Below are 26,929 nucleotides of genomic sequence, written 5' to 3' on the forward strand. Positions count from 1 at the left end.
GAGAGACGCCTTAATGCTCTGTTTGCATAAAGGACAATAAACCGGCAATAAATTATGAGACCAGAACAGAAGTGATTTATGTGGTTAATTTGGCACGCGTTCAGTTACTGTAGGAACGATTTAGAAATGATAAAAAAAAGAGTACGAAAAAGTTTCTAATCCAAGACACTTTAGCACACTGTGAGAGGGTTTTATTTGCCAGCTTTTTGGAGGGACAGGGGCTGTTTTTTAGTGAGGGGGGTAACAGAAGCGCACCCCTCCCCTCTCCCCACTCCCCCCCCCCCCCCCCACTCCTGCTCCGCTGGCCGCTCTCAGACCATTGTTGTTGTGACTGCCGTCCGGAGAGCACAGTGCTGTAGGAGGGCTGCTGCACCGAGGACGCTCTCTCTCTCTCTCTCTCTCTCTCTCTCTCTCTGCTGTAGAAGTGAAGCGGACTGAAGCTCAGCTCCACATTTGAAACCTCACATCTGACGGGGATACACTCACCCAGGAGAGGAGAGCTTTGCAGGAGCGCTGCGTAAAGACGCGCGTAAAGAACTAAACTAAGCGGACTGTGAACTACGGGTGCAGGTTTTGATCAGCCTCTATCAATCCCTCGCCACATTGGATCTTTCCCAACATTTTCACAGCGAAAATATGACTTTTTTTGTACACTCGTGAATCCACTTCTTCGCTCCGTGTTTGGTTTTATCTCCCTCTATGGATTTAGCCCTCTAAACGGCCCGGCTGTAGTGGACTTTGCCCAGGGGGATCGCAGCTCCTTCCACCGGTCACCAGGAGAGCCCGGCAGCTGTCGTTCATGCTCCTGGGGGCTGTTTTTGATGGATTTATAAGCTCGCTTTTCAGCCGGATACACAACAGCCGAGAGGCGCGCACAGACTGCTTTTTGGGAAAGGCGATAACATAACTCCAAATGAGGATTTCAATATTCAGTTGTATCGCCCGGGACAAGGAGTGATTTCCCCCCGGTACCACTCATTTCTGCGCGGACAGACCCGGAGGAAAGGTGGGTGACAACAGACAGCTGGACATTTGTTGTTTCATTCATTTCACATGTGTTGTTACATTCAGACTAAAAGCCTAAAAAGAAATCGTTTAAAGCCTTCAATATTTGTATTAAAGTGAGTTCATTCTAGTTTAGCAATTTCGGAGTTAATGTCTTGATACGAGACAGAAGGAGGGTTTAATGTCCATCTACCAGGATCGCCTCATTTGCATTGTAAATCCACGTTTTGTCATTTTAATGTGGGTTTTCACGAAAGAAACCATTGCATTCACATTGTAACTTGTTATGCTATGCGAACAGATCCAAACAAGTCAGTAATTAGACATTGAACCTTTCAGACGGACTATTTGTCAGGAGAGGGTTGAGTTTGAACTCGCTATGTTTTAAATCATTTTTTAATTGATAATAAGGTTTTTAATTTACATTGTTCATGAAGGCAATTCTGAGCAGACATTCCTGTCAGAACAGAAGTCAACCTTCAATTAGCTAAAGCTTTATTAATTGTTTCATCCATAGATCCCAGGTTGTGTCACACACTGCTCAATGGACTGAATGTATTCACTGACAACTTTGTTAAATAAATAGTGACCTACAAGGACTGTTCGAGAAATATGACGGATTTATTAAGTGTGACTTGAGTGACAGAAAGATGTAGTACATGCAAAATAAAAGCCTACACAGGGACGTCCCTCTCCCCGTGCTTCAGGGCTGGAGAGTAGAATACAGAAGAAGTGTTTTGGCTGCGAGGCAGCGTGCCAGCGGAATTAGCAGCAGCAGGAGAAAACGTTTTTTTCCAGTCCTTAATTGAGAAAGAATACGTTTCATTCAAGCGGCTGGTTCTTTAAACGGTGTGTGTGTGTGTGTGTGTGTGTGTGTGGGCGCGGCCTGCATGCATGGAGTGCACGCACCAGGGTCTGGCGCCTGTGCGCAGTTGGCCTGACTCGCAGCAGAAAAATCACTGCATTATTCCTTTAGTGTGTTCGTGTTTATAGTTGGTCTGCAGAATGGATCTATGTGTGGCGTTGTGAGGAAGTAAGATTTAAACAAATATTTTGAGTAGTGATAAGAGTAGACTCATATTTACAGAGATGCACACATGTGGAAATTGGAAGACATTTATTAACTTTTCCCTTATATAAATGAGGAGGTGTGATTCTTTAATACACTGAGGAATTCAGTTGAAAGCATACATCTAAGTTCAACAGCATTGGAGATTTACATATATATTTTAAAGTTGGAACAGCAAAGGATTTGAGGTTTTTTAAACTAACTTAAAAGCCTTTTTCAGTCAAAAATGCCAAATCAAAATCGTAAACCTAACTTCCAATTGTCAGCTTTTCTTTGTGTTCTCTAATAAGGAATATATATATTTAGGTGTGAGTGAGACGTAACTGTGAACCTAAGACATCTCCTTTTTGCATTTGGACAGTCTGATGTAGGCATTCATTGGACTTTTTTAGTACAAAGTTCAGATTGAAAGTATCATATGCAGTCAGATTTAAAGAAAGGAGAGCAGTCACCTGTTTCCACCTGAAGTCTCATCAGCTGTGTCCGCTGCTCCTTCAGATTTTGCAGCTTCCTGGCAAGATTCAAGTGCTTTCCCAATAAGGGCCCATTATCGGGGGGCAGACTGAGCCGGGCCACACTGACAAACAACAGGCGGTAACAGCCCTGCTCCTTATTCATGACGCAGGAGAGCCTGGACAATGTAAGGCCGACGAGCGAGACAGTTAGCAGGACATCTGGTTGAGAATACAGCTGCTCACCGTCACAACAACCTCTTTTTTCACTTTATGTCTGAACAATTGTTTGTGTTTTCTTGCCACCTGAGCAGAGAAGTTTGTGCCTTAAGCTGCTCTCCCGCCAGACCTCTGATCAGAAGATAACCGTCTCCCATTGTGTTTGTTTGCGTCTGCAGGATCCAGATTTAGAGACTTTCTCGAATTTCCAATGCCAGGGACCGGAGTTTGAAGCCAACTCCAGGCTTCCAACAAATACATCTACCTTTTCAAACTAGAAGAAACACGTGAAGAAGATGGCGAGGGTCTGCACGTTCTGCGTTTTTCTGCTCTGTTTGATGGAAACAGTCTCATCCAGGGCCATCGACGAAGGAAGGACTAGAGGTAAGACCTCAGCTGATTTAATGCTCACCTCATTTCAAGATGCTTTACAGATGATTTCCTTCCTATTGTTCCTGGTTTATGCTGCATAAAAGTAAAATGTGTCAGTGTGTGTGTGTGTGTGTGTGTGTGTGTGTGTGTGTGTGTGTGTGTGTGTAAACATAGCTGTTGAATATATCTTCCAAGGTTTCTATCCACTTTCCCTTCTTAGAAAGTGTCAGTTTCTTGGCAGCCATGACCACAGAGGAAGTCAAGGTGACAGGAAAAATGACACAGAGGCTGTAGTCGAGTATTGGATGGAGGAGGGGGGAAAAAGCTCTCTGCTGCCGTAAACCGAGCTACCTGATCCGTCCGAGGCCCTGGGGCTCGGAAGTGTAAATCTGCCTGGCTGTGTGCCAGCTATAGAGCTTGAGGAGGGGAGGGGGGGCTTTCTCATTGATGCTTTACAAACAGAAGCCAATGCAATAAGTCAGCCATTGTCAGCCCCATTAGCATGTTTCCATTGAGTTACGGTGTAATCAGTATACCCGTTCAATACAATCAGTAACCTCCGTTGTTTCTCTTCAGTGTGAGGTGGAGGATTTCTGAACTCGGATTAAAGGACGAGGTGACATTTTTGTGAGTCGATCAACGAAAGATGAATTGGGTTTTGTTGCCTCGGAGGCATCGAGCACAGTAGCTGTCTCTTCTCCATCTTCTTGTACTTTAGGGCCCCCGCAAAGGCCAGTCGAGGCTTGCTTCTTAAGATGACAATGTGCCGAAAAGAACCTCTCAGGTTTATTAACAAGACAGATAAGTAAAGAGTCAAACCGGGATTGATGATGGAAAGATCCTCAGGTCGTAAAACACCCAGGCTGCAGCTGTGAAGGTGACTTTTATCTTGGTTCCTTTGGAGTTTCAGACGGTTTCCGCCACAAATCAGTAATTTACTGATCGCACAAAGAAACCTAAGTCGATTCCCAATTTTCTGCAAAAAAGAACTGAACTTTTATGGGCTGAAGGCAAGCCTTTATCTCCACAAACAAACTTCCTTGTAACTACTTTGGCAGACCAAAAAGGACGGTGTCACGCAGGATTATGAATACATTCAGTAAAGACTCCTTGTTTTCTACAGCTTCTTTAAATATTAGTCAATAGCAACACAAAATAAGCCAAAATAAACATAAAAACAATTCTCTGAAGGCCTGGATTTCCTTATCATCAATTAAAAAGTTCAGTTCCAATACATCATCAGGGTTCGTCCCTCTTTGTTTGAGTCTTAAAGTTGTGTGGCGTCACTTTCTAGATAAGAGATAACCCTCGAAGAGAAGAGTGTAAATATGATGTGAAGAAGAGAGATTATCTGAGAGGAGACGTGGCATCAAAGATTAACTCCCCCCTTGATGTCAGTCTAAAGAGAGACGAGAAGAAGTCCAGCTGAGGAGAGGTTGTGAGGGGTCAGGGGTTACCCACAATGCACTGCTCCAGAGGAATTTAATGCAGAGAAATAGTTCACATTTATGATGAAGAAAAGGGAATATTGAAAGAGAAACATCCTTTTTTATTCCTCTGACAAAGCAGTCATTGATCTTTTAAAGTATCCCCAGCACCCCGGGCGTTTTCTGTCATGTTGCTAAATATAATTACACATCTAATGTTACTAACCGCATGCTGCTAAATGCACGGATCTGACTTGTCCTATGTTTTTTCCCCTGTCCCACCCATAAAAAAACTTATTTTCAGTGATGTTTTCTGCCACATCATAACAGATCATAGAGAGAAAAACAGCCGTACACGTCGGCAGCCCGTAATCCAAACAAAAGTACAAATATAGAATTGTGCACGGATGATGTCAGAGTTTAAAGGATGGTAGGGAACTAAAATCTTTGGCTGGTTTAATCATTTTCTTTAACAATTAACAGCGATAATCCTCCAGCTGCTTTAATGTTTATAAGGAAAGTGCTTCTGCTTTGCTTTCAAATAAGCTGAACCCTTTTAAGTGCTTCTGGGAAGAGTCTTCTTTATTTTATTTCCTTACGGGCCAAGGCTTAAAATAAAGAATGATCCCAGCTTCTTTAGATCAAAGCTGCAAACTGACCTCATTGCACGCCACTCCAGCTTAAGGAACACAAACTGAACGGTTATTTTTGAGAGGTTTCTATCTGCTGCTCTGCTCCCGGGTCAGGCCATGAGACTCCTCATTGTCCCGGCTGGTTTTTCCACAACGGGCTCTGCGCTGCCAGCCCAGCCGGCGTGCCGATGGCTGTCCCACAGCAGCCGGGCGGTTTGTTTGTGTTGTGTTGTGTTTTGTTTGCCCCCTCGCCTCTGGGTGACAATTCACACTCTGCTGCGAGTTCAACTCCAGGGCACAGTCCCTATCTCTGCAAGTTCATTAGCACGGCCGTGTGTGTGTGTGTGTGTGTGTGTGTGTGTGTGTGTGTGTGTGTGTGTGTGTGTGTGTGTGTGTGTGTGTGTGTGTGTGTGTGTGTGTGTGTGCTCATATCTGTGATTTACTGTGTTTGCTCCATCAGATGAAGATGTGTGGCTTCTCGGGATCTCTCACTCTTACTACTTTGAGGACTTGGTAGTTTTTCCACAAAAAAACTATTATTCCTTTAGGCTGCTTTAACCAATCAGGGTTTTGCACTTACCACCGTGTGTGTGTGTGTGTGTGTGTGTGTGTGTGTGTGTGTGTGTGTGTGTGTGTGTGTGTGTGTGCTCCTGAAAGCTTTACCTCCACATGTACTCTGGGCAGCACTTCACTCCTGACAAGCGAACAGATTGCCTTTTCACTAAGCGCTCGCAGGAAGCAATCAGACAGAAAATTGCCCCGGAAAATTGCTCGTTCTGAGTGACTGAGCAGCCAGGGCGCACATATGCTCTGACAAGTGAGTGGGCGAGCACATAAACGGACGAGTGACCCGGTGAATGGATGGCACTGTGGCTGATGGTGACACGATAGTAGCCGGGTAATCAGGGCACTCTATCACCAGCTCCTAGTGGCATTAAATGACAGTGGTTGTTAAGGAACATGGTGTGCTTCTGTTGCGGGACCTTTCAGAGGTAAACTGAGACCTCTTGGGTGTCCTTTTTTGTCCTGTTTACTCGGAGCAAGTTCAGACCAAGGAGGTTTGTTGCAGGTTAATAAAACCCACTTTTTAAAAAGTCACCTGGACTGGTATTTCTCTTGTAAATAGGAATCATTCAGAGGACAAGTGTGAATGTCTTCCACAATATAAAGACAGATTTATCTAAATGTTCTCCTTTTTTTTCTCCAGAACTGCGGGTTTCCAGGCCTCTGATTACACCAGGTTACCCAGAAAATACGACAGCTGTGGTGGGTGGTCAGGCAAAGCTGGTGTGTAAAGTCCACCGGCCGGTGACCACCAAGGTGCAGTGGCTGAAGATGGAGGTCAGCGAGAGTGGACCGCCTTCCCTCAAGGCTCTGACGGTGAGAACACATCACCTGCAAACAATACATGTTTTGAGTCCTCATAATATTTGACACTATGAGATATTAAATGATCTGTTCTCCGTGCAGCCTTTGCAGAGCAATGCGTCCAAGGTGAACACTTTGCATCTGTCCAACATCACTCTGGAGGATGCAGGGGAGTACCTCTGCCTTGCCGAGGGAACCCACGCAGGACAGACAGTGAAGGCCATGCAGGCGGCGTGGCTGGGGGTCCTGCCCGGTAAGATATCCTTGCCATCTTTTTCATACATACCTCATATCATCTTAGACCAAACAATGTAACATCTATCAACCTATCAAGCATCACGCTGCATGCTCACCTTACATTCTCTCATGTCCAGGTATCATCTTTTCAAGAACTGAGGACTTGACTGCTGCTGAAATCCCATCAGGTAACTTCAAAGTTTAGTTGCAAGGTTCTGAACTAGTGCTGTCGAAGTTCAGTTTGTAAACACCCAGAAAGTACAGCACAGACTGTTATGGATGGTATGGCAGCCATCTGTGTGGGCCTGTCCTCCTCCCCCAGGCCATAATGATCTTCACTCCTCTCGTCGCTCACTTAGATCTCCAGTGAACCTTCACCGCCCCTCAGATTTCCTCTCCGTCCGCTGTCACGGTGCAACATGTTCATTAGCTGCAGCTTCTCTTCCTCCTCCTTTATTTTCTTCTTCTCTTTTTTGGGGGGGTGGAGTCCCACAATAATCCACAGGGGAACAAAAAGATAAAGAGGAGGAGGGGGTGCGATGGGTGGGTCAGGCCTCCTGGTCTCTATGGTAATGTCATTGTGAATGTGTGTGTGTGTGTGTGTGTGTGTGTGTGTGTGTGTGTGTGTGTGTGCATGCGTGCGTGCATGTGTGCGGAGAGGAGATAATAGGGTTGAAGTGTTGAAGGTCATAGTTGAGGGGGCGGCTACTTGCTGGAGAGGGCCGATGAATAAATAACCTGCTGACTGGCCTGAGTGGTGTGAATTAGTTAAAGAACATTTAAGAAAGAAAGACAAAAACAAACCCGGTGCACTACGAGTGAAAAAGGAAAATGGCCGCCTGCTTACACCTCAGTGTTCTGTGGTTCAAACAGATGTTCTCGAGGACCTGAGTGAGGACACCACAGAGCATCTTCTGATCGAGCCGGGAAACGTCCTGAAGCTCCGCTGCGACGCGAGCACCCGGCCCGGCATGGCGGTCCACTGGTACAAGGAGGGAGTCGGGTCCCGCCCACGCCTCGCTGCCAGATCCGCGGCGCCATCATGGAGATCACAGACGTGACCTATGAGGACTCTGGCGTTTACGTGTGTGTTCTCCGGGGAACCAAAGAGCCCGTGAGGAACTTCACCATCACTGTGGCAGGTGAGGACATTAACACAGTAAACAATAACAGCATTAAGGTTTGTGTTTGATGTTATCGTAACAACAAGAAGACAATCATCTGCTTATAATCGCTATTCCCAAGGAGCACCAATAGGGCTGCAAAACTTAACATTTGAGCAGAAATAAGATGATTAATTGGTTTATCTATCAGCAAGAAGTTCATAGCCCACTATTTGAATAAGTGGTTCATTGTTGAAAGCCAATTTTAATGCTCACTGGTGACATTTAGATCAAATATGTTTGTTTACTGAATATCCAAAGGCTTCAGACTGTTAGTTTTACAAAAGTGAATCAATCAACTCAGAGTTGTTAGACTTCAAGGACCATTTCTTAATCCATTTTTAATTTCTATTGCCTTGATTTGTCTCCAGACTCTTTGGGCTCAGGGGACGACGATGAGGACAACGATCTGGAGGACTCATCAGCTGAACTCGAAGACGACCAGGTTTACATCTCAAGAGGTGAGTTGTTATTGTTTTTGTTGATGATCTTGAAGGATTAGTACAACCCCAAGGCTTCACTATTAGAGCACTCTCTTACTTAATGGCTCTTTGGCTGGTCCTTACAGGTCCCTATTGGACCCACACCCAGCGCATGGAGAAGAAGCTGTATGCTGTTCCTGCTGGAAACACGGTGAAGTTTCGTTGCCCGGCCATGGGAAGCCCCTTGCCGAACATCCGCTGGCTCAAAAACGGACGGGAGTTCAGGGGAGAGCATCGCATCGGGGGCATCAAGGTGAGGCTGATTTCCTACCTCCTGCTGAATACAGATGAGCGTTCTTTGGAGCTATAAAGACTGGAGTATCCTCTGGTGCTGATGTTTTATTTTGTGTGTTTCTTTGTGCTAGCTGAGACACCAGCACTGGAGCCTTGTGATGGAGAGTGTGGTGCCTTCTGACAGAGGAAACTACACCTGCATGGTGGACAACAGATATGGCTCCATCACTCACAGCTACGTCCTCGATGTCCTCGGTAAGAAACAGATGATGTCGTGTTTTAAAGAATGTGTGCAACATATAAATGTCGTGCATTAGGGCTTCATTATCCAATCTGCAAAACGTTTCTGTTGAGTATCAGCGCTTTGTGATCTGGCTGATCATTCCCAGCAGCAAAGGCATCATTTTGTCAGCACTTGTGGAAAAATATCATGCCTGATGGAGGGGATAATTGGGTGGGGTGAGCAGAACATGGCAGGGGCGCCTGGGCAGGATGTGGACGATCGGGCGTCCACACCAGTTTTCTACCTGACCTGAGACAGCAGATTGAGAAGCGGCTGCGGTTTGTTTGTTCATTTGTTCGCTGCCGGTCCACCACAGGGTCAGTTTCCGTCCCATCAACGGGGGGAGAAGACTAACGAGACAACTAACGAGATCAGAGAGCGAGAGTAACCACAGATCAAAGAGAGCCTGGCGACCAGCTGACAAAGAGCCACACTAATGGAACCGATTTTCATCCAAACACATTACATGTGACAGTGACAACTGCTGGGCATTTGTTTACAAAGCATACTGTTTGTCGGCTGTCAAATATCTGGATATCTTAGCCACAGCTTCCTATGATTTTGTTCCTGGCTGCATGGACTTATGGGAAACAATATTTGGCAGATCAGTAAAATCTCCTCCTTGTCCTCAAATAACCTCTGAATTGCGGCCCTGAGAAAAAAGGAAATCTTTTAAGCTTTGGCAGATTTTTTCTGGAGCTCAAACCTTTCATCTTTGCCCACTTTGCTAATCTCTCCTTTGATTGTTCCTCTCCAGAGCGTTCCCCACACAGACCTATCCTGCAGGCCGGTCTGCCAGCCAACACCACAGCGGTGGTGGGCAGCGACGTCCAGTTCCACTGCAAAGTCTACAGCGACGCCCAGCCTCACATTCAGTGGCTCAAACACATAGAAAGGAACGGCAGCCGCTACGGTTCTGATGGGACGCCCTACGTTCGAGTCCTCAAGGTTAATGAAACTTAACTTAAATTATGTTAAAGTTCTGATCCCTATCCCACGAGCTACAACTGTATAATCCTCTAGTGAAAGTTAGGGTTAGGGTTCAGTTTTATGGCAATGACTCTTGTTTACTCACTGTCTCTTTTTCTGCATGTGTTGTGCAGACTGGCAGTCTGAACATGTCAGAGGTGGAGGTGCTCTACCTGTCTAAAGTAACCATGGAGGATGCAGGAGAATACACTTGTCTGGCCGGAAATTCAATTGGATTTGCTCACCAGTCCGCCTGGCTCGTCGTCCTCTCAGGTAAAAAAATAACTAAAGGCTACGAGATTCAGAAGGAAAGAAGGTTCTTTATTGCTTGGTGTTTTTCTCTGTTGCTTCTTGCTGAGTGTTGGAAAGACTATTTTTTGTTAAAATGTCTCCCCTTCTTCCTACAGAGGAGGAAGCAGCAGACGCTATGGACACCATGGAGACCAAGTACACGGACATCATCATCTACGCCTGTGGTTTCCTGGCTCTGATCATGGCCATCGTCATTGTGGTGTTGTGTCGAATGCAGGTGAACCCCAGAAGGGAGCCGTTTGATGCCCTACCGGTCCAGAAGCTCTCCAAGTTTCCTCTTCGCAGACAGGTACATTTGACTTCAGGCTAAGGGTTTGCTTTAAAGTATGCGTCCAGATTTGCCTCACTTGAAACCTTCCTGTAAGTTCCACATAGCTAAACTCCTTTTGATTGTCTGCTTTCAGTACTCGGTGGACTCTAACTCATCAGGGAAGTCCAGTGCATCGCTGATGAGGGTGGCTCGTCTCTCGTCCAGCTGCTCTCCAATGCTAGCTGGAGTCATGGAGTTTGAATTGCCCTACGACCCCGTCTGGGAGTTCCCCAGAGAGAAGTAAGTTATCTGAAAGTCATTTCTGTCCTCTACTCTTACGTTTGAAATGATAAAAAAAGAGATGTGTTACCATAGTTTACTTTAAAGTTGCTGCAAAAGGGAGAGTATTTCTTCCCTGAGTTTAGTCTGGCTTCATTTAAACATTGTTGCTCTCATATCATGTGGGGACCTAAAAAGAAACGATCCCGCAGCCCATTTTTGGCTCAACCCAACCTATGTTTTAAGAAAGCAGAGCCCCAAATTATGGATTTGTACAGTTTTCATTTGGACATACTTATTTTTGCTAACTTTCACTCTTTCTCTTTCTAGTTTAACATTGGGTAAACCTCTAGGAGAAGGCTGCTTCGGTCAGGTGGTCAGAGCCGATGCTTACGGCATCAACAAGGACTCTCCGGATCCCGCCTCAACTGTGGCAGTTAAGATGCTCAAAGGTAACAATAGAGTCAAGAATACCTCGAAAGATTCCCTTTTCAGTTTGCTGTGTTTTCTAAATAAAGCATGTTTTCCTAAAGACGACGCCACCGACAAAGATCTTGCGGACCTGATCTCGGAGATGGAGCTAATGAAGGTGATGGACAAACACAAGAACATCATCAACCTGCTCGGAGTCTGCACCCAGGATGGTGAGTCACCTGACCTACTGTCCTTCAACAAAGCCTCCTTGTTATTCTAAATCTCAACAAACTAATTTAGTAAGTGTTTCAACGATGGTGGTCCCGTACCTCCAGACCAGAACAACAATAGAAACAATCTGTGTGTGTGTTCCCCCCTCAGGCCCTCTGTATGTGCTGGTGGAGTACGCCTCAAAAGGCAGTCTGAGGGAGTACCTGCGGGCCCGGAGACCCCCAGGCATGGACTACACCTTTGATGTGACCAAGGTGCCTGAAGAGCAGCTCACCTTCAAAGACCTGCTGTCCTGCGCCTACCAGGTGGCCAGAGGGATGGAGTACCTGGCTTCAAAAAGGGTATGCTCACTTTTAATGATTGGAAATAACTTGAAGTAGAAGAAGCAGTGAGACGGTGGCTGTGAATCTTCTCTCCCATCCTTTTCTAGAACGGTTTCACTTACATTTTGATGGTTTGGTTGTACATTTCTTACACATTTAATTCTTCAAGGGAGAGATTATTAATAGTTTCTGTCCGTTTCATCAAAAGTTGGGTACGCTTGTCTGGAAACCAAGATTAATTGACCAGCCGCTGACAGGCAGTTAAAATACAGCCATTTTGACCGACGATAAGACGCTCTTTGAGTAAAAATCTCATGAGGATTAAATGTACAATCCTTGCATTTCAAACTTCTAATCCAACAAACCAAACAAAAGATTTGAAGGAACACAAAAGTAGGCAAGTAAAATCTTTGGTTGTAGTCTCTGTGAGCTCCTGAAGGGGCTTTGATTTCTAAGTGTTTGATTTTGAATCGGGGTGAGGGTGGAGTTCATGTTCCTCTGTGATTTGGGCACTTGGCCTTCAGATGGATAGCACCACCACCCTTCCCCTTTTTTCCTCTCCCCCTTCTCTCTTTCTTTTCTTTCCATCCCAACCCCCCATGTTTCTATTCCTTTCATTTACCCAGCATGCACCCTGTCTGTGTGTTTCTTATCAACACGTCTCTTTGTCTGCCAGCCGGTGTCTCGGACAGGCATTCCTAAGCAGAAAGCTGCAGCAGCTTCAGTCCTGTTTACTCTTCCCCATCCATCTGTCTGTCCCACAGTTGCAGTGCTTTGTCCTTTTTAGCGCTGCCATAAATCTGTGAGCAAACAGGCAGCAGAGCCGTCGTCTGGGTGCAGGCATCAGGTTTCTGGCTCTACGGCCTCCTAAGAATGCAGGAGACTGAAACTAACCCTCCATTATGGGGAGACCCACAAACCAAGACTGGCTTATTTCGCACGTCCCCACAAATCCCACGTCTATTTCGAATGAAAACCAAAATAAACTTAATGACATCCATTCAATGTGGGCAAACAGTGCCTTTCTTTTTTCCTCCTCCGAGAAGGTTTGTTTTTTCTTCAAGCTCCCGGGTTTCTATATAAAGACATTTTCATTTTGAAGCGTTCACCAAAACCAGGCGCTGCGTGTTGACTTTAGACTGCTGGGTCTTCAGTGAATCATTTCTAACTCCCTTACCTCCGTGTTTTTACATGAGTTCCCGAAACCGCAGACGAGAACATGTCGTGTCGCAGGTCTCAAATGAACAGAGCGTATGAATGTCAAAGCTCATGAAGAATAGTTCAACCTTCTTCGTCTTAAAATGTAGACAAACGACTTTCCAAAGCAGAAAGCCAATTAAGCAGCACCATTTAAACTAAATGCTAATCTTATAATCTGAGACCCAGCCGTTTGCCTTAAGCTCTTTTAAGGGTTTTGTGTTAATTCTCTCTCTTCTCTCTCCCCCTCTCTCTCCGCAGTGCATCCACAGAGATCTGGCAGCCAGAAATGTTCTAGTGACGGAGGACAACGTGATGAAGATCGCTGACTTCGGCCTGGCCAGAGGAGTCCACCAGATTGACTACTACAAGAAAACCACCAACGTGAGTGAGGTTTTCAGGGAGGGATGTTCTCCTTCACTCCTGTAGCTTTCCAGTAAAGTCATTTCATTTCCAGGAGTGAGAGGAAGAGTACAGCTACATGACTTCCACTCTTCATGATAATATTATAGTTATTGGATCAAAGAAATATTTGTGTGCATTGCTCAAGAGAAAAGGGTGGAAGCATTTCGAAAGCATGCAATAAAAAAGGGTTCCTTTCAAGCTTTAATATCCCTAAAGACAGATGTCTGATGTTTCCCTCTGATTGGCAGCAGCCTTAATGAGACTTAATAAGAGGAACAGGGGAGACAAGGAGGGAGGAAGGGAGGGATTGTGAGAGGAAAACATATTTTTTTACAGTGAGCCAGAAAGCAAAAAGGGAGAGTTGTCTGGTTTTAACGTGCAAATGTAAATGTGTTTTGCAGGGACGGCTACCGGTGAAATGGATGGCACCAGAGGCTTTGTTTGACAGAGTTTACACACACCAGAGCGACGTGTAAGTCCATTACAGAAGATTACCTTTCCTGGTGTATTGCTCTCCTCAAACCTCATCGAAGTTGACTAAAAACCAACATGTTTTACATCTTTAAATGATGTCTGAGCTTGTGTTCTGATTTTAAACCCTGTTTTTCCCTCCTGTTTGCGCTCAGGTGGTCTTTCGGCGTACTAATGTGGGAGATCTTCACGCTAGGCGGCTCTCCATACCCCGGTATCCCTGTCGAGGAGCTCTTCAAGCTGCTGAAGGAAGGACATCGCATGGACAAACCCTCCAACTGCACACACGAACTGTAAGCAGGAACTCGTCTTCCTTATGTTGATATATGTCAGATGTTGTTTTGCTCGCAGCAGCGAGGGAGTGGTGTGCACAAATGGCTTAAGAAACAGCTTCATCTCATGAGCTCCACCCTCACCCCAGCATTTGCTCATCAAAGCTTGTCATGTCATCGACTCCAGGAAGATCGTAGGACTAAGTTCTGTTGTTTTCTCTCCTCTGCAGCTACATGATGATGCGTGAGTGCTGGCATGCTGTTCCCACCCAGAGGCCGACCTTCAAACAGCTGGTGGAGGAGCTGGACAAAGTGCTGCTGTCCATATCTGACGAGGTGCGTTACATAATTACTCACCTATACCCTCCTATAAAACTAAAACTCACAGGCGCATATATGCACTCGTGAAGTTGCACACACATCCTCTCTTAAGCAATCTGCCATCCAGATGTCTCCACGGATAAATAAAGGGCTTATGAACGACAAACAAACAACAAAATCAAATGTTGTTCAGATTACATTTCAGAGCAGCATGCAGATGATTCAACTATCCATGTGTAGGATTTCGTCATTCTCACATGCACTAAAACCAACTTTCAATGAAGAATTCTTTTGAGAAGCTGTTTCCCGCTGATTTCTACAAACACAGTTCCTTCTGTTCTTGTAACACCAACCTTACTCTAATGTCCGACCATGCTTTCCCCTCCGCAGTACTTGGACCTGTCGACGCCCTTCGAGCAGTACTCCCCATCGTGCGAGGACACGTCCAGCTCCTGCTCCTCCGACAACGACTCTGTTTTTACCCATGATGCCTTGTCCACCGACCCCTGCCTCCTGGGCTACCAAGACGTGCGCTCCCGGATAGATATGAAGAAAACGCTCACATAAACTCACAAACTGAAGGCACCCACACACACACACACACACACACACAAAGACATGAGATACACATCCCCTGGCGGCCAGATTGGAGGTCCTCAGCTAAGTTAAGTTAAAGTTTATATTCATGAAGTTTTCCTTGGACCTCCATTAGGGCACCAGATTCAGCCTTTAGATATGAACGAGCCTTATCACACATAAAAAAACATGTATGCACGTGGAGCACTGATGCCGGTGGTCTTCATTACATGATGAAGGAAAATATTTCAGTGTGGGCAAAGAGGAAAAGAAAATTGTGGACTATCAGCTCTGGCACTGTGCACACGAACAGTTGACAACATTGAAAAACTGCGGCACTAAACACCACAGAAGAAGAGCCGCGAAATGCTTTCTTTGATCAACTTTCCCTCAGAGAGGTGACGGACAATGACCTCCTCACACAACCCAAAACCAGGCGAGAAACCTCGGTGGTAAAGACATTTTTATCAAACATAAAAAGATTTATTTTGCTACGGTAAAAAAAGAAGTGATTGTTAAATATAAATCTCTCTATATCAGATTATTTTACTTTTGTGTTGCTTATTTAAAAAGAAAAAAACAGTCTTAAATCTCAGGATCTCTCGTGCTAAGAAGTTGCTGTAGCGGCAGCATAGTGCCTGACTTTACGATTTCCTGTGAATATATTAGAATATTAAAATATTGTATGTAAATATCAACAGCAGAAAAAAAGACGATTGCCTTTTATAAATTATTTTGATGACACTAAAAATGAAGGTTATTGGAGGGCGAAAGGAGAGAGGAATTATAATCAAGTGCCAAACCAGTCTCCGCTGTCTTCATGTTCAAGTTTCATTCCAAAATGTTCATTCAGAGAGAACTTTTTCACCCAAGTATCCCATGCATTTTTACGCTGTGAAAGATTGGTTTGCATCAACAACTTTTGCAAACATTAAAAAAAAACGAACATTTTTTGACCAAAACTTCGACAGCTCAAATGTGGTCAAAACTGATGGATTTAAAGGATGGTTAAAGTTTTGGAATGAAACCCTTTCTTTGTCATTGTGCAGTAAATTGTTTTTGACTTAGTGGTCGAATACCAGAAGGACTGTCATTTCATGTTGCTGTTGTTGGAGGAAAAACCACCAAAAATGTCTTCAGTTTTTAAGAGTTCTCCGAGGTCATCAACATCATCGAACAATCAAATGAGACATCATCACGTGGTCTTCCTCCAACAACAGCTCCCATTGTCAGAGACAGTGTGTCCAGGGTGGGACTCGACCCTGAAAGGACGACTGACGATTCAGCCCAAGCCCACTGTCACTGCCTAGAGAGGGGTGGGAGGGGGGGGGGGGGGGGCACTGAATGTGAAAGCCAGTGTGATTGATTTCAGATAGAGGAGAAGGGGGAGGGAGCCTCCTTTGTCTGGCTGTAACCCTTCACCCTCCCAATCTGCTGGCGAGGGGTCCTCAGGTCCGCAGCCTGGACGGACAATGAAGGCTTTGCCGGCTTAATGGGTGTGACTGCGGACCAGAGGGAGGTTTTTTTTTTGTTGGGTGGAGGTGGAGGTGGTGTGGGGATAGCTTGGGCTTGTGTGCAAATGAAGAGGCTCTTATTATGGTAATGTGTCCTCTTCTCTCCTGAAACGCCCCTATCTTTATCCCCAGAGCACACCATCTTTTTAAAATTACAAATCTTAATTCAGATCGGCCGCCAGGACCAGCTGCGGAAAATTCCCCTGTGGGGCTCAGACCCCCGAAATCTGAACAAACCAATTGAGACATAAAATAAATAACATTGTTTAAGTTTACCAAACACTATGAACTGATTTTAGTTTTGGTTTAAAATTTGGCTCAAGCTGTTTTTCTCAATTTCACTCTGATCCCATTTCTTTGGGGTTTGATTAAAAAATGCACGATCTAATCGTCTTCCTGTCTGTGAAACCAGTCAGCCATTTAATCTATGAAGGACTTGTGCATCTCCTCTCCTCATTTCCCTGTTGTTTTATGCCGTCAATCATCTGGTGTCTCATTTTGGAATGAAGCTCTTTACATTTTACATGCATAACCACAAAGTGTCCGGACACATCTGCATCTTTACATTCCACTTATCTGCTCTCCTCCCAGATAAACAAAAACAAAAAAAACTGTAAACAATCACAGCGTTCTTAAACATTTCCTCAAGAGAATTATTTTAGAAATATCTAATTTATTTGTTTATTGTTTTGTTTTTATATGAAATAAAGTATAATTTAAAATAAAGCAACTCTGTGTCCGTGTCTCATGTTGGCCACACTGACGCTTTCATTGGAAACCTCTAACCAACAGCAGATTAATGCATATGAAGGGATTACATTTGTCCTTTCTTAATTAAATCAACTTCCTTTAATGAGTATAACTTGCCGGTGTGTGCTTCCCTTTGTAACCAGTGAGTAGGAGCACAAACAGTGAAACCTTTAGTGTTTGAAAGGTTTAAAGCCAAGAAATATGGATTGAAACTGAATATTCTGTCATATAAAAGCATGTGCATTTTGGAAATGAATACATCTATTCAATATTTTCGACTCAACAGCCCTCTGGAGTTATTGGGAATGTTTGGATAAAATCAGAAACACTCAAACGCAGCCACGTCTGAAACCGTTATCTATAAAAACGTAAAAGCAGTGCATTTGATTATTGAAATGTTCATTCATAATTTCCTACTTCAAAGATATACGAGCAAACCTTTACAACTTTGAAATGTGTTTTTATATTTATTTACTTTTATATAACGTAGTATTACTAAATCAGTAGTAGTATTACTAAATCAGTAGTAGTATTACTAAATCAGTAGTAATATTACTAAATCAGTAGTAGTATTACTAAATCAGTAGTAGTATTAGTAAATCAGTAGTAGTATTACAAAATCAGTAGTAGTATTACTAAATCAGTAGTAGTATTACTAAATCAGTAGTAGTATTAGTAAATCAGTAGTAGTATTACAAAATCAGTAGTAGTATTACTAAATCAGTAGTAGTATTAGTAAATCAGTAGTAGTATTAGTAAATCGGTAGTAGTATTAGTAAATCAGTAGTAGTATTACTAAATCAGTAGTAGTATTAGTAAATCAGTAGTAGTATTACTAAATCAGTAGTAGTATTAGTAAATCGGTAGTAGTATTAGTAAATCAGTAGTAGTATTAGTAAATCAGTAGTAGTATTAGTAAATCGGTAGTAGTATTAGTAAATCAGTAGTAGTATTAGTAGTATTAGTAAATCAGTAGTAGTACTACTAAATCAGTAGTAGTATTAGTAAATCAGTAGTAGTATTAGTAAATCAGTAGTAGTATTAGTAAATCAGTAGTAGTATTAGTAAATCAGTAGTAGTATTAGTAAATCGGTAGTAGTATTAGTAAATCAGTATTACTAAATCAGTAGTAGTATTAGTAAATCAGTAGTAGTATTAGTAAATCAGTAGTAGTATTACTAAATCAGTAGTAGTATTACTAAATCAGTAGTAGTATTACTAAATCAGTAGTAGTATTACTAAATCAGTATTACTAAATCAGTAGTAGTATTAGTAAATCAGTAGTAGTATTAGTAAATCAGTAGTAGTATTAGTAAATCGGTAGTAGTATTAGTAAATCGGTAGTAGTATTAGTAAATCAGTAGTAGTATTAGTAAATCAGTAGTAGTATTAGTAAATCAGTAGTAGTATTACTAAATCAGTAGTAGTATTAGTAAATCGGTAGTAGTATTAGTAAATCAGTAGTAGTATTACTAAATCAGTAGTAGTATTAGTAAATCAGTAGTAGTATTACTAAATCAGTAGTAGTATTAGTAAATCGGTAGTAGTATTAGTAAATCAGTAGTAGTATTAGTAAATCAGTAGTAGTATTAGTAAATCGGTAGTAGTATTAGTAAATCAGTAGTAGTATTAGTAGTATTAGTAAATCAGTAGTAGTACTACTAAATCAGTAGTAGTATTAGTAAATCAGTAGTAGTATTAGTAAATCAGTAGTAGTATTAGTAAATCGGTAGTAGTATTAGTAAATCAGTATTACTAAATCAGTAGTAGTATTAGTAAATCAGTAGTAGTATTAGTAAATCAGTAGTAGTATTACTAAATCAGTAGTAGTATTACTAAATCAGTAGTAGTATTACTAAATCAGTAGTAGTATTACTAAATCAGTATTACTAAATCAGTAGTAGTATTACTAAATCAGTAGTAGTATTAGTAAATCAGTAGTAGTAGTATTACTAAATCAGTAGTAGTATTACTAAATCAGTAGTAGTATTACTAAATCAGTAGTAGTATTACTAAATCAGTAGTAGTATTAGTAAATCAGTAGTAGTATTACTAAATCAGTAGTAGTATTAGTAAATCAGTAGTAGTATTAGTAAATCAGTAGTAGTATTACTAAATCAGTAGTAGTATTAGTAAATCAGTAGTAGTATTAATAAATCAGTAGTAGTATTACTAAATCAGTAGTAGTATTAGTAAATCAGTAGTAGTAGTATTACTAAATCAGTAGTAGTATTACTAAATCAGTAGTAGTATTACTAAATCAGTAGTAGTATTACTAAAGCAGTAGTAGTAGTAGTAAATCAGTAGTAGTATTAGTAAATCAGTAGTAGTATTAGTAAATCAGTAGTAGTATTAGTAAATCAGTAGTAGTATTACTAAATCAGTAGTAGTATTAGTAAATCAGTAGTAGTATTACTAAATCAGTAGTAGTATTAGTAAATCAGAATTTGAAGTGGCAGAGCTATAGTAGACTGAAATGTGCAAAACACACAGAGGATGAGAGAGGATGGAATATGAGGATCTACTAACGTGATGTGGGTTAATAGTGTCTCTGGAGGTACGAGTATATCTGTGCAGCTCCAGAACGAATAAAGAAATACTAATATTGCCATTTGATCTCGCAAGACTACAAAGTGTGTCCCAATGTTTCGTCATTCAGCCGTATAAAAGACAGATGTAGAAAAGATGGCGAGCCGGCTTCAGACAGAGAGAGTGTGAGGAAGATGAAAGACAGAGACGGCGAGACGGGAGAATGAAGAGATGAAGGTCAGAGGTCAAGAGGAGGGAGGAGAGGGCAGCAGTGATCCCAGCCAGGGAGCTTTTGATGTGTGTGTGTGTGTGTGTGTGTGTGTGTGTGTGTGTGTGTGTGTGTGTGTGTGTGTGTGTGTGTGTGTGTGTGTGTGTGTGTGTGTGTGTGTGTGTGTGTGTTTATGTACATGGATATGTGTCGTCTGTGTGTGTTATCGTCTGTCTACACAGTGTGTGGTCTGTGTGTGTGTATGTGTTATCTCCCATGCACAATAAATCTTGATCGCTCTGAGCTCCCCTTCTGCTTCAGCTGATAAAACACTGTGTGTGTGTGTGTGTGTGTGTGTGTGTGTGTGTGTGTGTGTGTGTGTGTGTGTGTGTGTGTGTGTGTGTGTGTGTGTGTGTGTGTGTGTGTGTGTGTGTGTGTGTGTGTGTGTGTGTGTGTGTGTGTGTGTGTGCATTGATCACTTCAAGCATTTAAACATCATAATTGCTGTTTTGGAAATCTATGTTGAGGTCTACTTGGCTTGTTTGGTGGAAAGGAAGGATTTAAAAGTACAGCCTTTTGAAGGCGGAGATTTTCTGTTGTTTACAGATGAGATTTCAGACAACAGATTGAAATAAAATAAAGAAACACAGTGCTGCTTGGCACAAAGCCACGCAGTGATTGGAGAAGGTTATAAAGTGCTTATCGTCACAGTGTTTGCAGGGTAAATAGCTGGAGTGCTGACAAGGCGATGGTGTGCAATTTATTTTGAATCAGTGAATTCTCACACTTATCAGCCATGGAAAAAACCCAGTTAGTACTTCACATGATTACAAACCGGTCCTTTGCCTTTTTAATTTATAACTTAACTACCTTTTTTAAACTGCAAAGCAAAATTGATCCACTTTTTAAGTCATGTATAATATCACAGCTGCTTTTTGTTATGGTTGATTGTCTCGTCACCATGGACTGTATGCCGACAGCTCCGGGAAAAATGAAGAGACCACTCAACATGTTTCTTAAATCTTTATCTCTACATGTATGGCAGCCATTCCAGTGTCTGTTGAATTCCAACAGAGAGAAGAACAGTAGTTGTCAGTAGTTTATAGAATACAATATAAAATATATATATAATTTAACTCAAAGACAAATCTATAAATAATAACACAAGATAAAATGATGAAGGGGTCTCTTGATTTTTCTGTATATTTTCAAACAGTAATAACTAAGATAACATGGCATCCACCAGTTCTCATGCATGCAGGGAAAATGAGTATATCACTGGAAAAAAAGCAACAGAGACTGAACGTCCCATCAGGAGTAACACCTCATCCCCCCTGTTTAGGAGCTGAGCTGGGTGGAGGAGCACAGGTGAGGCTAATGAAGGGATTGGGAGCAGAGAAGGACTAAAGAGGCTGAAAAATGAGGGTTTTGGTAGGAAGAGAAAGCATTCCACACAACTGTCACACAGCAAGGAGAGAAACAATGAGTGTGAACTTAAAGGTCATGATTTAGTTGAGAGTTATGATGTGTGTGTCCATATTTTAAACACAACCATGCAGAGACCATTATCTTCACAGTACAGCGTGTACAATCTGTTGAGGTTACCTTACTGCTGATGTGTGTGTGTGTGTGTGTGTGTGTGTGTGTGTGTGTGTGTGTGTGTGTGTGTGTGTGTGTGTGTGTGTGTGTGTGTGTGTTACCTCTACTGAGCAGCGTAATCACATGTTTGTCATCACTTTTTTAGGCATTTACACACAGATGGAAGACGTTTAATCCAAATTAAAATATGAATATTATATATCTGGGGCTTTTATTGCGAGAGCTAAGTACGTAAGGAGCAAAATGATTCGCAGACTCTCCAAAACATAAATCAAAAACATACCATTTGTCGCCCACTCCTGCAGCCCTGTAACCAACGTCCTGTTTGAGGAATTTCTTTTATTTGGTTTTGAACGGATTCAACAAACAAAATGTAACTTGTCATCAAGACGTTTTGGGGTGCTGCTGGGAAATCCTGTTTATATTTTTCGCCATGTTCCCAGTCTGTATGCTTATGTAAGCTGAGCCAACATGAGCATGATATCCAACACACTAAAAGAAACCAAAAAAAGTGTGTTTCCCAAAATGTTTGACAATGATAATAATAATAAACAATATACAGCAATCGTTCCTCTTGATCTTTATCTCCGACACCGCACAAGTGTTCAGAAGAATACACTTTTATGTTCAGTTCATCTATCTTTATAGCCCTTTCACCTTAATGGAAACACAAAACCAGTATGTTTATGTGTGTGTGTCAGCAGTTAGAGCCCAGGAACACAATGGTGGTTTTTGACTGACATCCTGACGTCCGGGTGCTAGTGGTTTTTCGCTGGGAGTTTATTTGCTGACTTGTTTCCTCCTCCACTCGTCTGATTAGTCAGCGAGGGTCCATCCTGTATTGTGGGACTCTATTTGAAGAGTAATCCAGCTCCCATTCAGTCAAATGAACTGCCGCTGCTGGGAAACGACTACAGTTTTGATGACTTCTGTGATGTGTCCGGATGCAGCTGAGCAAGTTCAATGAAAGTACAAACCCTAACCCTAACCTCCTCCTCCATCAACACTGACTTTGGTTTGACTTCATGTCTGCGTCCCTTCCACACTGAGTCACCATGTGGACGTTTAGCTTTGCATTCATCCAACTATCAAGTCTTGCCTTCAAGTAAAGCGCTCGTAAGACCAGATGTGATACGGTCTATTGGTTGGACCGGTAAACACAGCATTATACAAATGTTGACGCCACTATACTGGTTTTAAACAATAAGCCACTGTTCATTTTCTGAGTTAGTTGAGCAGTCTGTAAAGAGTTGCTACCACAAATGCTAATGTCGCTAGCTAGCTAATTAGCTAATTTAGGCAACCGTCGCTCCCGGTGAGAGTAGAGTGTGTGTGTTTCAGGCAAATTATTAAACTTATTCAATGGTTTAGTGTGCAAGTAAACATTTCCCACATAACAACGGAGATGATCAGACCTTTTATCTGCTCGATTTGACCGTATTGACCTACAGATTTCATGCTTAGCAATTCTCTCAGAGAGATGCTTGAGATCTTGAACGTAACTCCCAAGGTTGGATTTTAATATGTATTTTTTATTAGCATTTTATCAGATATCAGAGGTATTAGCAAAACAAGAAATATAAGTAATGATTACACATGATTAGGAAATAGAAAGAAGCCAACCAAGAAGTTAAACACACAGAACAAAAAACAGCATGTTCTTTTATAAGTAATCATCTGATTTGTCCAGGAGAACCACACACACATTCAATCTTCGTCTGGTGCGTGTTGATTTGCCAACATACCTATTTCAGTTTTCTTTGCGGTTGTTTTCTCCAGTTTTTGCTGTCACACTGAGTCAAAGTCAAGAGTTTTTGTGTAAAAGTTAACTGACTGTTTTATGGTTTGGACCCACTTCCTCTGCCACACATAGCTTTTCATGAACATGAAGACATATTCCAGATCCTTCCTCCTTAATCCCATTTATATTTGTTAAACAAACGGCGGTTATCATCGCATGATGAATTTCAATAATCAAAGGATCGTATTTGTTATGGAGCCCCCGAGACGAGACGCTTTCTTTCCTTAAAAAGGCAAGAAAAATGTGTCTCGAAGCAACACAAACTGACAGTATCTGTCTCGTCTTTCCTGAGGCGTCATCTTCACAACATCAGAGAGATTCCAACATTTCCAGCAGCCTAAATATTTAAGGTTCACTGTGCCAAACATTATATCATATAGCAACTCCAAACGGCCTCCCAGTTCTCAAAGGCTCCAGGTTACAGAGCTATAAACTCACAGAGCGATAAAGAGTTTGATGGAGAGGTAGAAGAAATAAAAGATCGTAATCAGACTCATCAAAGAAAGGAAAGAAACTCATGACGTCTGTCCGTTTGGTTTGGTTTGGTTTAGAGGATGGTGTCTTTACTTTAGGTCTTTACAGAACTATAAATGTAAGATTAAGATCATTAACAGTCAGTTCTTGATCGAACAGATGGCAGGCCCATATCTTTAGGTGGCTTTAGATAAATACCTGTATCAGAGATTATGTAGCTTTACACTGTCAACATTTGAGGCTGGGATTCGTAACAAAGTAACAGTTACCTTTATGCATGTGTTGGAAGTTATATTGTTTCTCAGCAGAGAGTACAAAAGGTATTTGCTTTGGTTTATAATTTTGAACACAAAGGAAGAATTCAGTTTTAAAATCAGAAACATGGCAGCCTCTTTGCTCTGATACCTTTCTTTCTCGTATGTTCAGGTCCTGATTTGCCTTTGTCGTTTTGTTCTTGTCCTACAAAATCCAGAGGTAGTTGAAGTACTCAGATCTTGTACTTGAGTAAAAGTAGAAGTACTCAGATCTTGTACTTGAGTAAAACTAGAAGTACTCAGATCTTGTACTTGAGTAAAGTAGAAGTACTCAGATCTTGTACTTGAGTAAAGTAGAAGTACTCAGATCTTGTACTTGAGTAACAGTAGAAGTACTCAGATCTTGTACTTGAGTAAAGTAGAAGTACTCAGATCTTGTACTTGAGTAAAGTAGAAGTACTCAGATCTTGTACTTGACAGTAGAAGTACTCAGATCTTGTACTTGAGTAAAGTAGAAGTACTCAGATCTTGTACTTGAGTAAAGTAGAAGTACTCAGATCTTGTACTTGAGTAACAGTAGAAGTACTCAGATCTTGTACTTGAGTAACAGTAGAAGTACTCAGGTCTTGTACTTGAGTAAAGTAGAAGTACCAGAGTGTAGGAATACTCTGTCACAGTAAAAGCATTCTAAATGTTCCTCCAGTGAAAGTAGAAAGTACTCTCATCTAAATGTACTTAAAGTAGCGACAGTAAAAGTAGTCATTGTCTGATTGGTCCATTTCAGAATAATATCTCTGATATGTTTTATAATGATTGATCATTAAAGTGTTCTCAGAGCTGGTAAAGGTGCAGCTAGTTTGAATGGCTTTGTAGACTGCAGGGTAGCTGCTGGATTTACTCCAGGTGAACTAAAGTCTGATTTAAGGGCTGATTATATTTACCATCATTAATCCTAATCTGCCTAGCAACTAAATAAATGGATTGGAGTAAAAATACCCAAAAGTTGTTCTCTCAAAATTATACTTAAGTTCAGTACTTGTATTTAGTTGCTTCCCACCTCTAAAAAAAACTACAATTGATGGCATATTTTTGCAGGAGGGAAGGGTGCATAAGTGTATGAGCATGCATGTGTAAAGCACCCTGCTGACGCTGAAAAACAAGGCTTCCCGAAAGTCAGTGTAAGAACAAAAATATATCAGCGGTGTAAAAACAGCATGCCCCTGTGTTGTGGCTTTCTGAGGCTACAGATGCTAGCTTTTTGTTATTTGTTATAGTCCTCCAGTGTCAGCCTCTGACTCCTGACAAGTTTGTTTTATGTGGGGAAATGTTTGACTGCTTTATTGGACACCATGTCATCTAGGAGTCTAATCATCCTGTAAACAGAAGAAGGAGTTTGACTGGAGACATGGAGCAGCAGTTTATCACTGTTTAAAGTTTAACCGCTCTGCTGAGGCACACTGAACCCTGGACCATGAGCACACACACAGTTTACAACCCTGCACTGTGTGTGTGTGTGTGTGTGTGTGTGTGTGTGTGTGTGTGTGTGTGTGTGTGTGTGTGTGTGTGTGTGTGTGTGTGTGTGTGTGTGTGTGTGTGTGTGTGTGTGTGTGTGTGTGTGTGTGTGTGTGTGTGTGTGTGTGTGTTGGTCCACTTTATCTATTGACCTCCGGAAGTATTTGTGATTCTGTCTGTGTGATAAGGCCAGGAAGAGAGTGTGGACACAGGATGTTGAGTTAACACTGGGACAACACGAGAGCAGCTTATCACACAGAGGAGCGGGCCGTAACACAACAGCGGACACGTGGACACACACACACACACACTGCTGTCTGCTGACACACCGAGTGACTGCTGGATCTTTTGACATCAACCTTTGACTTTGCTGTCGATAAATGTAAATGGGCTGCATTTCTAAAGCTCTCTCCACCTGCAGCTGACAGACAGCGGAGCTCCTTCTCCCACAGACTGCCCCAGCTCCGTTGTCACAAGGACAGATGAAGAACTTTCCTGCCCACTGCCATAACTCTGTATAACAACTCACCTCTGGCTGACAGATAACTCTCTGCTCCATAGCTTCACTGTGATAGCTGGACTCAAACCATACCATACTGTTCTATATGTATTCTATTTAATATCTATCCATCTATCTATATATCTATCTATCTATCTATCTATCTATCTATCTATCTATCTATCTATCTATCTATCTATCTATCTATCTATCTATCTATCTATCTATCTATCTATCTATCTATCTATCTATCTATCTATCTATCTATCTATCTATCTATCTATCTATCTATCTATCTATCTATCTATCTATCTATCTATCTATCCATCTAGCTCTTTTTCCATCTGTAAGACCCCTCAAACCACGTTTACACACATTAGACAGCACATTCCTAGGCAGAGGCAGCCAGCAGAGGTGCCACCTGCTCAGGTAAACTACTATCCACACACACTGTTGGCCACCGGAAGCAATTTAGGGTTAAGTATCTTGACCGTGTGTACAAATCGACATGTTGACTGCTGGGGATCAAACCACTGCCCTTCCGATTTGAGGACGGCCATCTACCCCCCTGAGCCACAACCAGGGAGGAAAACGTGTTGGAAATGTCTGACCAGGCAGCTGCACGCACGAAGCAGGCCTCTGGAAGCTGATTTTAATTGGGCTGGTTTGTGGTAGTTAGATGAAATGCAAATACGCCTGAAATATGCAGCACTTACAGTAAAGCCCAGTGCAGCCACAGTGAGGCCTTGTGGGACGGAGCGGAGATCTGTGGGAGGTCGCGGTGAATAGTCAACATTTTCGGAAGTTTATAAAAAAATCGTAGTTA

At 42.2% G+C, this 26,929-nt stretch overlaps 1 protein-coding gene across 1 annotated transcript; it reads left to right on the forward strand.

Moving 5' to 3' along the window:
• The first annotated feature begins 352 nt into the window (after positions 1-352).
• On the forward strand, positions 353-16,277 carry fgfr4 (fibroblast growth factor receptor 4). The gene is given in 22 exon segments (XM_063895573.1): positions 353-1,006; positions 2,925-3,129; positions 6,384-6,556; positions 6,647-6,797; positions 6,919-6,969; positions 7,655-7,777; positions 7,780-7,923; positions 8,316-8,405; positions 8,513-8,679; positions 8,792-8,915; positions 9,701-9,891; positions 10,047-10,185; positions 10,320-10,513; positions 10,629-10,774; positions 11,084-11,205; positions 11,287-11,397; positions 11,549-11,739; positions 13,180-13,302; positions 13,725-13,795; positions 13,950-14,087; positions 14,297-14,402; positions 14,778-16,277. Coding segments are annotated over 21 exon segments (2,820 nt in total). The 5' UTR covers positions 353-1,006; positions 2,925-3,041; the 3' UTR covers positions 14,955-16,277.
• The last annotated feature ends 10,652 nt before the right edge of the window (positions 16,278-26,929 follow it).

The sequence above is a fragment of the Eleginops maclovinus genome, chromosome 11 (assembly GCF_036324505.1).
Source record: "Eleginops maclovinus isolate JMC-PN-2008 ecotype Puerto Natales chromosome 11, JC_Emac_rtc_rv5, whole genome shotgun sequence".
In the NCBI taxonomy this organism is placed as follows: Eukaryota; Metazoa; Chordata; class Actinopteri; order Perciformes; family Eleginopidae; genus Eleginops; species Eleginops maclovinus.